General features: G+C 40.8%; 1 protein-coding gene across 1 annotated transcript in view; it reads left to right on the top strand.

Moving 5' to 3' along the window:
- Nucleotides 1-10,644, top strand: part of Cfap54 (cilia and flagella associated protein 54) — a 372,605-nt gene that overhangs the window by 294,463 nt on the left and 67,498 nt on the right. Inside the window, exons 64-65 of the mRNA XM_029563104.1 lie at nucleotides 1,043-1,210; nucleotides 10,313-10,419. Coding sequence (XP_029418964.1) covers nucleotides 1,043-1,210; nucleotides 10,313-10,419 — 275 coding nt within the window. The remainder of the gene's footprint in view (nucleotides 1-1,042; nucleotides 1,211-10,312; nucleotides 10,420-10,644) is intronic.

Here is a 10,644-nt window from a genome sequence, read left to right as displayed (position 1 = left end):
TGTTTTTTTTTTTTTTTTCTTTCATCAGTGGACAGTTTGAAAGGTCAGTGTCTCTCCATTCTGTTTTTATTTTGAAGACTTGCATTCACAGTCAAAGCTTGAATAAGCTTGTGCATAATGGGAGGGACAAAGCTTTATAGAAGCATTAAGCATTTCTGGCACTGATGTGCCCCCTTGGTCACCATATTTTAAGATGCCTTGGATGTCAGTGGAGCAGGGAAACTGCTTCCCAGGTACTGGGCTGTGGTCTTAGAAGCAGCAAGGAGTTAATATTGAAAATAATTTGCATTCCATTGAAGGTTCTTTTTAAACTTGAGGTGCTGTTACCCACATTGCTACCTCTCTGGTTAGCCTCTCTGGTTGTTGATAAATAGCAACTGTTTTTTTCTTCCTTAGCTACCTCAGATAACAAATTAAACAACTGTGAAATTGTCAGTTACGTTCTACATATTTGTGTTCCTGGCTCAAGTTTCATTAAAGAAGGCAGATTTAGATTCTACCAAAGACTTGAACTTACAAATCAGCCATACTCTTTTAAAGAGAGAATGAGAACATTTGATTTTAACCTTTCAGAAAGGGGAAAAAAATGTGTCTTATTTTACATATGATTTAAATTTCATATTACTTATTTTACAGAGTCTTCATAAGCACCACAAGCTAACCCATTGCACCACTGGAGCCCCAGCACATGGTCCATTTATTTACCAATGTATAAACTGGAAATAAAGTAGAAATCATTTCTTAGAAACAGTGGGAACTTTGAGGCTGAGGTTGCGGGACATTTCCCCCTCCACATTTTCACCCTGAAAGTTCTGCTAAAGTGGAAGACATTTGCTGAGTCTACTGGGTTTTAAAGCATTGTTCATTGCATGAGAATTTGGCGTATGGTTATCTAGGGGCTGATTTAAGATCTACCCTCATGAAATAACCTGAGTTAATTTCCAGAATTTTTTAATGTAACCAGTTAACTTGCTTTAACTATTGAATGACCTCATAATCAGCATCTTAACTGACAAGGGGTTTTGTTATTACTGTTCCCTAGATTCACCGGGACAGTTCCCTGCAGTCTGTTTTATCTTTGAAACCCCATCCCAGCCCATCTTCTCTTGAAATTTCGTCAGATATGGCAATACAAGCTTTAAACAAAGAACTGTGCTTTCAGTGGTACATTCCTCCCCTGGACAAACCTCCAAAGGACACAGAACCAATGGTATGTTAAATGTTCCACTTGGAGCTAGTGCTTAGACTGCTAGAACTGACATGTATATCAACCCCTTAATGATTGAAGACTGAACGGAGTGATTCAGAGTCTAGGTGAGTCTTGGAAATGGGTCAAGCTTTGAAAAGTGGAACAGTTAGTCAATATATATAGTCCTTTACACAGAAACCTTCCACTATAGAATTCCTTTGATGGTTGCTCTCTCTAAGAGCCTCAGGTATTTTCCCATAAAATGCAAGCCATAAGGATTTTTTTCCCTGTTCAGCATTTCCTTTGCTTTTTGTCTCCCGCATTGGTCTCCTCTAGCACTTCCCAGCACTGGAGAGGTGTCCCTTCCAGCAGTGCCTCTGGTATCTTTGGCATCTCCTAGACTCACATGACCCCCATCAAATCAGAAGCCTCTAGGGCCCATTCTCTTTGTTCTCCAGTGCTTCTCACACTGGCCTCTTCCTCCTGCTTCCTTAAGCTAGAAGCCTGCTATTAACTCTGGGCCAGTGATACAGCTCTTTCCATTCGGCTAAAAAAAGAAACTTTACTACATCACTTCCCAGATATATTTAACGTCATTTCTTACATTTGAAAGGTAAGTTCATCCCTTGGTATTTGCAGGTGATTGGTTCCCAAAGATACCAAATATCCATGAATGCTCAAGTCTCTTTAATAAAATGACATATTCGCATATAACTTATATGCATTCTCCTCTGTACTTTAAATCATTTCTGTATATAAATTTATACAAACATTGTAAATTTATGCAATCTAAATGTTGTATGCATAGTTGTTATTCTGTATTATATAGAGAATAACAAGAAAAATAACCTGTATGGACACAATTAAAAAATATTTTCTATCTGCAGTGGATTATATCTGGGAATTGCCGAATGTGTGGCTGTGGAAGGCTGCCACACTGGCTGTTCCACTCTTTCCTAGTCGAGCTCTTGCCAGATATTCCAGCCACCTTTTAAAAGAATCTATCTGTGATATATTGCCAGGAGAATTTACTGTATCAGTTTTCAAATTGTGGTTCGCCAAACATTAATAGGTCAGAGAATCAATGTAGTGGGGTGTATGCGTGTGTGCGTGTGTGTGTGTGTGTGTGTGTGTGTGTGTGCCTGTGTGCCACATGCACACGAGTAGAGGCCAGAGAAGGGCATTGTCTTCCTCTTATTGCTCCTCCCCTCATTCCCTTCAGAAGTGTCTTTCACTGAACTACATACAAGCTTGCTGTTTCCGGCTAAACTGTCTGGCCACTGAGCTCCTGACATCACCTGTCTCTGTCTGTCCCTATGCTAGGTTAACAGGCACAAAGAGCCATGCCTGGATTTCTAATTGAGTGCTGGAGATTTGCACTCAAGCCTTCATGCTTGCACAGTGAGCACTTTCTTACCTACTGAGCCATCTCCCCAACACATGAATAACATTTTCTTTAAAGAAATAAAACAATTAAAAATGGAAATGTCATATAAGAAATGAAAAAAAAATAGTAAGGAAAAAAATTTTATTACCTATGTTGTTAAAAACAAAGTTTCATAAATAGGTTGATATCATGTGTCAGAATGTATACTTTCTGGCAATTAATGAGAGAGAGAGAGAGAGAGAGAGAGAGAGAGAGAGAGAGAGAGAGAGAGAGTTTTATAGTAGGGAAACAGAATATTTACCTAAGCAATGTTTTAGAAAACTTGCAGAAAATCACGTCACCAGACTGAGAAGTGTTGCTACATTCATGCCTGTTACTGAGTGGGCAGATGGGGCAGGAGGGTCTGGGATGTCTTTGTGCTGCTGTCAGAAAACAAGCACAAGCCATCATCTAGGAGGCAAATGCCGAGACTTTGCTATGGTGTAATTAGAACAACAGGCAACCTCCATAAACAGTTATGTCTAAGAGTGAACAAGGATTCATGAACGGATGTCAGGAGGAAATTAGACACAAAGTCCCAACCAACTAATTCAGATTGAAGGTGAATGATTTTTCTTAAGAGACAAGAAAACATGCAAAACAGTTTTCCCATTTCTCTTACTTTGGGGACATTTTCTCCCCTTTAACAGTGAGTATGTGTGTGATGATAGAAGATATAGTGGTTCCCATAAAATCATTAAAAAGCAATGGAGAAACATTTCCTAAGATGAATCACATTTTCTCAGAACCTAATTTGTCCTTTTGGAAGATAATATTGTAATTTGTTTGAAGCTTTAGATATTGTATATTCATCTGCATCATGGGTGAGTACCAGTATAGAGTTGGATATCTAGTCTAGACACCAATGCTCATCAAAGTTGCTAGACAGTGGCCATATTGAGCACTGTGCGGAGCTTGATGCATGCCAAGCATTTGGCTCTCATTAGCTTCATAGCAACTCTGAGCAGTAGCTGAGATCACTAGTCCCATTTCACAGGAGAAGAGACTAAGACCCAGGACAGAGGAATGCCAGGTGGCAAGGAGACAGATTGGAGCCAAAGTATGTCTGCCAAAGCATGGTGCCACACTGAGTCCTCAGATGATGGCTGCAGGCACTCTGAGCCTTGGGTGGAATGATAATGAGAATTCGTGTCTGACTTAGCCCTTCAGAGGTTCCAGGAACTGAAAAGGCCATTGCATGACATACATATCACTTGATCATTCCGCCATTTACTCATTGCTTAGAGGCAGAGATGCCAATAGTTGTTAAGGATGCTGGGGGCAGTGGAGTAGAAATTCTGGCATTGGGACATTTTGAGAGAATACTTTTTTTAGGAATTCAGAGAGAGAATTATCTTGATGTAATGCTACTTTGGAGCTAAGTTCATAACTTGAAAAAACTTCACAAGGATAGGAAGCAGAAATTAGACTGTCCTATTTTAAAAATATATATTTAGTGGAATATACTAGAACTCCATGGCCAGTAATTCATTAGATTTTTGTTATAAAATAAGTATCTCTCAAACAATTTCATTATCTTGTAGAGACAGAACGCAAATGGTTGCTAGGAACTGTCAACCTAAAGAACTTTCCAGATACTGGCTTTACAGACTGCTTTGCAGAATCACTGATTTTTGTCCAACGAACAGCCATAGCTCAGCTATAAAAACATGAACCCAGAATTAAAGGTTTGATGACCTAGATTTGTCTCAAGGTTATATACTAAGGGCCTTGATTTTTATTCTGCCTCATCTTCCTGCTCTGTTTAGCAACCAGGATTCCTATTTGTGGTTCAGAATGAGGTTGGATTAGGCTCAGGCTAAGCAATTCAGAACTAGTAGGGATGATGCAGAATCAGTGGCTGACCCTTTTATAGGCATTAAGACCTAATTTGGTCTGCTGCAACATCACTTCAAAGGCTGTTGTGTTGTATGTGTCTAGATAATCCGATGCTAGGTATACCAAGACCACAGAAGGCTCAGGCAGACAGGCTAAACCAAGTTCAGGAAGTCTGTTCAATCAAGGACTGAATAGCAAGACTCCATCTGACAAGTGAAAACACAAACTTGGATAAAAATGGGCCCTGGAGATATTTATTCAGTGCAGGAATTCAGCCAAGCTAGGGGCAAGAGACATGGAGACTTGCTCCTTTCTAGAGTCCTTTTGTCTTTAGTGAGAGCTACACTCTATTTCAGGTTGTGTGTTCAAGATCAGCTCATCTACCAGGCAGACCAAGACAAGAGCTAGGGTTCCCACAGTTAGTGTCAGGAGCCCTAGAACCCAAGGACCATATGCCCACCCAGGATTTCCTTCACAGTTGCCTCTGGATCTGGGGTATGGTGGTCAAAAAATTAGCTAGATCCTGATCCTGCAGATGAAACCCAAATTTCTTTTAGCTCTGGGAGCTGAGAAAGACAGAGGCTGTGTGGATGAGGCTGAAGCTGACATCTGACTCTCACTGCTCAAAGTGTGGCTGACAGTCAGCAGTGTTGGTGGGTGCTGGAAACCCCTTTAGGAATGCTGAAATCTCAAGTCCTGCCCCAGCAGTACTAAACAAGGATACACATGTCATAATATCTCCAAGTAAAAAGTGCCTGTTCAGGTCTGAGGAGCACTAGCCTCTAGGCATGACTACCAGTGTACCTCTGCAGTCGAAAAGGCAGCTCCCCTGTTGTGGTCTAGGCCTCACTGGAAACCTGCTCTAATGATGTTCGTTTATTTCTTTGTTCATTTTTTACAACCCAAGTCAAATTTCAGAACTGTAAATAAACTAAGGGAACATCTATTAGATGCTCTCATTTTGAAGATAAGGAAGCCAAGTCACATGTTAATAATGTGACCCACCCAGTGCCACAACTCCTTAGTGACAAAAACAGGACTGGGAGATCCAGGTCTTCCGATACGTAATAGTGATTTTTTTTAAGTAACATGCACATATACAGACTTAGCTGCTTATACATTAGTGAAACACTAAGAAGGTACATATTATAAGCCAGACATGTTGTTAGGCTGGTGGATGAGAGGTCTGGCTGGGAGATCAGATGGGAAAGTCAGGTTGAGATTAGCGGTGGGTCTCAGAGAATTTAAAGAATGAAGCAGGAAGATACGCTGAGGAGTCAGGAGTCATCCTGGAGCTAAACAACGGCAGTGCTGGAAGTACTGTGCTACACATGCTGCATGGACTTCCAAAATCTTCATACCAATCCTAGGGGATGGGACTGCCACATCTCCAGTTTACAAATAAGGAAGGAGAGATAAGTTCAAGATCACACTGAGTGGGGGAGGCAAGCCAGGCACTGTGGCCCAAGTTCATTTCATGCTCATTGTAAACACAAGTGGGTTTAGTATTTGGTGATACGATGCTCTGACCTCATACCATTACTTATCCATTTAATTTAGTTGTCTGTGCCATGCTCAGTTAGGAAAGGCTTTGAATCCGCATGCAAAGCTACTGACAGGTGTTGACTTGAAGAGGAGGAAAAGCATTTGCCTGACCAGAGGTTAAGTCTGAGGTGTGAGTCTAATGCAAACTTTTACACTCACATCTTTTAGGGAATTTCATTGGCCCTTAACGACATAATGAAAAGTTCAGGAACATGATGATATTAATTGGACAAATACTGACAAAAGTACTCAAAAGTACAAGATGATACACCTTGCCTCAAAAATCTTAAATTCCACCCTGGGAATCAAGGGAACAAACACAAAGTAAGAATGAAAGCATAAGTCAGCATGTGGCCTTGGCCTGATCTCTCTGGGAAAGATTTCATCTTCTTATAAAAAAAGGTTTTGCCATATTTCCATAGTTTGCATACACAATTTAACACACGGGAGGCATCGCTGCTGTCCCTGCAATCTTATGTTGCTCTTGAGAAGTCAGATGCTCTCCTCTCCTCTTTTTACCCCTTCCTTTTTCTTTTCTTCAGAATGGTTATAAGATTTTATCATCACACTATACTTCAGTGAGTTACCAAAACTGATGGATTACAACAGCTGAGGAAATGGATGGGTTGGTAAAATGCTTGCTGTGAAAGCATGGGGTCCTGAGTTGAGCTCTGGAGAGCCCACATAAAAAGCCGGCTGTGGTGACAAATACCTTTAATCCCAGGGGTGGGGAGGAGGAAACAAGAGGATTCCTAGGTCTCCAGGAGAACTAGATTTTTTTTTTTTTTTCAAGCTTCAAGTTGAATGAGAAACTTTATCTCAAAAGCATGAGATGGATGGCAGTTGAAGAAGACACCTGAAGTTCACCTCTGGACTCCACATGTTAGTGCCCACACCTGCATACATACCTGTACACAAGTACATACATGAACATGTACACATTCATACATATCTCTCTCTCTCTTTGTGAGACAGACAGAGAGAGAGAGAACTTCATTGAGATACAGTTCATCCAGTTCACCCATTTAAAGTATGTAATCCAATGGTTCCTAGTAGACTCACAGAGTTGTACAACCATTACTGCAATCAGTTTTATAAAAATTTCACCATACAGGGGCTGGAGAGATGGCTCAGTGGTTAAGCGCACTGGCTACCCCTGCAGAGGACCAGGATTCAATTCCAGCACCCACATGGCAGCTAACAACCATCCATAATTCCAGTTCCAGGGGATCCGATGCCCTCTTCTGACCTCCATAGGCACTGCATGACACAGATGCACTTACATATATGCAGGCAATACACTCATACACATAAAATAAAAATTTCAGTTTAAAAAAGAGGCTAGGAGGCTGGAGAGATGGCTCAGTGGTTAAGAGCGCTGACTGCTCTTGCAGAGGACTCAGGTTCGAATTCCAGCACCCACATGGCAGCTAACAACCATCCATAATTCCAGTTCCAGGGGATCCGATGCCCTCTTCTGACCTCCATAGGCACTGCATGACACAGATGCACTTACATATATGCAGGCAATACACTCATACACATAAAATAAAAATTTCACTGTACCAAAAATATTTCAATAACCAGTAGAAGCCATTCCCATTTTTCTACATTGTCCTGTTCTTGCCCCAAACCCCAGCAGTTACCTGCTTTCTTTCTCTGTTTATTCTAAACACACATTAAAAAATACCTTCCTCCTACCTAACTAGTTACATATCTTTCACCAATATCTGTGTACCCTCTCCAAACTATCCATGCTTATTGTATAAAACTATTCTACTATCAACTTCTAGGAGATCAGTGTTTTTACTCTGCAAATGAGCAAGTCATGTAGTGTGTGTTTCTGTGTCTAGTTTATTTTACTTAAAGCTATGTCTTCTAGGTTCATCCATGCTGTCACCAATGTCTGGATTCATTTTTATAGATTAACAGTGTTCTATCATGAATAAATTTCCTATACCCACTCCTGTGTGGATGGACACATAGGTGGGTTCCCCAGCTTAGCTATTGTGAATGGTGCTACACTACACATGAGAGTGCAGCTGTGGCTTTGATTGACTGATATACTGCTGTTTATGCATACCCAGCTGTGGGATCCTAGGTCGTGTGTGTGTGTGTGTGTGTGTGTGTGTGAGAGAGAGAGAGAGAGAGAGAGAGAGAGAGAGAGAGAGAAAGATGGGGATCTTTTTTCTATCCCTTGTGTGCTGACCCTCATGTACTGAAATGTCATGTATGCCTTGGTATCATCTTCCCTCCATTCTGCTGGATATTCCAGATGCTGTTTTCATTCTGGAAAGAAATATTTTTTAGTCCAAAGAGACTTTGTCTTTGCGTCCTCCCAATGGTTATCTTTGCATATTCTTGAATTTCTGTTATTCGTATAGTGAACCTATTGAGTTGAGAGTTTAGCTTGCTCATCTTTTTTCTGTTATCTATGGTGTGAATTTAGATTTTACTTTTGGGATGATGTATTTATCTTTATGTTTTAAATATTTTACTGCTTATTTAGATGTTATGATGGCATGTTTTTAAATTTTTATGTTCTATTTATTTTTCTTCATGTTTATGAGTGTTTGTCTGCATGTATGTAAGTGCCCCTGTGCCATGCAATGCCTATGGAGGTCACAAGAGGGCATCAGATCCCCTAGAACTGCACTTATGGATGGTTTTTAGCCACCAAGTGGGTGCTAGGAACCAAATCCTGGGCCCTCTGCAAGAGCATCCAGCACTCTTAACTGCTGAATTCCAGCCCCGTGGTCACATGTTTTGTCATTGTTCTTGGCTTCATTTACATAGTCCAGTGTTCCTCCTTCACAGATACAACACTGTCCTTCTGAAGGTGCACTATGGTTTTATTAGTAATTTCTTCTGTTCTACTGTCTGATCCTCTGAGTTCCTTTCTTCCGTACTTTTGGTTTCTGTCTTTCGTTTCCTTTCTAGTGGACTCTTGACTGTCTATTCCTGTTAGAGGTGAGGGACTGAAGGTATGTGGTGCCGGGCTTATTGATATATAGGCTTCGTTGTAGGATAATTGGAGGGAGAGTCAGCAGTCCATTGGAGGGTGCTGAAATGCCAGTACCTGTGAGTCTTTTCTCTTTAACTGGTCAAACACCCTGCAGGGGATGTGCTGGCAGTCCTACTGTGGTTGAATGGGAGAATATCTCTCATTCAGAATACAGTAATTTCTGTATTTTCCCAATAGTACCTAACTCCTATACCTAATGCTCCTGAGGAGAGCACAGATTGGAGAGGTTCATCCAAGAAAGATGTCAAGGGACGTGTGACTAAGTATAAAGGAGAGTGTGACCAAGCATCAAGGGAAGCCTGACCAAGTGCCAAGGGAAGTGTGACCAAGTGCCAAGGGGAGTGTGACATCTTCCCACTTGGGGGCAGAGAAGAGCCTAGAGGGCCATCCCACACCTCTTTTTGCAGTCCCACCATTCTTGACTTCTGGGGTGGTGGAGCCTCTAATCTTAGAGCTTTTCACTGGTCTAGGTCACATTCAATATAGGTGATCCCTCTGAAGACACTTAGAACCCACCTTCCCTTTCTGCCGTGTCTTCCAAATGCTCTCTGTCCCTCAAAGAGCTGCTAAGTCCCATCTCTTTCACTTTTCTTTCTGTCTTTGTGAACTTATGTCTTTTAAAATCCCTTTAGTTTATTGTAGCTTGTCTTGTATGGAAGCAGAGATAAAAACATGTGCCTAACTACTCGGTTTTGATGGTTGGCTCTGAGCTTTATTATTTTTAAAATGTGAAGGAAGTTTCTAAGAGTCTCACATTTTATGAATTCACAACTGTAAATAGATGTTACATTGCATGGAGATGACTCTAAGAATTAACCAAATCCAAGAAATACAGAAACTAGCAGAGCATGAGTCAAGGAGAGAAGGCTCACCTTAGAAGCAGGGCTGTGAAGTTGTGTGTGGGTGAGCTAAATGGGGAGAAAGAAGTGCTTGCTTAACTAAAATTTAAACTTAACTGCAGTACAAAATGCTACTCTTCAAAAATCACTATTACCAAATAGTAATTATTTTCATCTAATTATCTTTGCACATTTCTTTTTTTGAGGCAGTCTATTGCTCTATAGCCCAGGCTAGTCTTAACTCAGCCTGTAGTCCAGGCTGACCTTGAGCTCTCAATCCTCATGCCTCTGCCTATCAAGTTCTGGGGTTTCAGGAATGTGGTACCATGAATAAATAACTTGACATAACTCTTATTTACATCATTTCTCTTTAAGGTAAATTGAGGTAAAACGCTCAAATATTTTTCTACAGAAACATTTTTAACAGTGCATTTTAATTTTTCTCGTAGGTTTTATTATTGTATGCCTATAACCTGAACCCCCTGAAGATTTCCAGTATTAAACAGCCTACTGACAACAATATCTGTGTGGGGACTTCCTGGATTCCACTGAGCAGGCAAGTAAAGACTTTTTGGCCAAGTAGGAATACATAGAAATATCAAGAGAGAGAGAGAGAGAGAGAGAGAGAGAGAGAGAGAGAGAGAGAGAGAGTGACTTATTATCAAGCCCTTAACCCTATTTGCTATTTCTCATAAAGAGAGGATGTTTCAGTACTACACAATGTAAAGCAGTGGAGACTTTTCACAGGGCACTTTTAGAAGCGTTTTCCTATTATTCAGAG

This window comes from Nannospalax galili, unplaced genomic scaffold (genome assembly GCF_000622305.1).
Source record: "Nannospalax galili isolate Female #2095 unplaced genomic scaffold, S.galili_v1.0 scaffold734, whole genome shotgun sequence".
NCBI classification, from domain to species: domain Eukaryota; kingdom Metazoa; phylum Chordata; class Mammalia; order Rodentia; family Spalacidae; genus Nannospalax; species Nannospalax galili.
The sequence above is the reverse complement of the archived record's forward strand: the minus strand, read 5'-3'. Positions and strand labels throughout refer to the sequence as shown.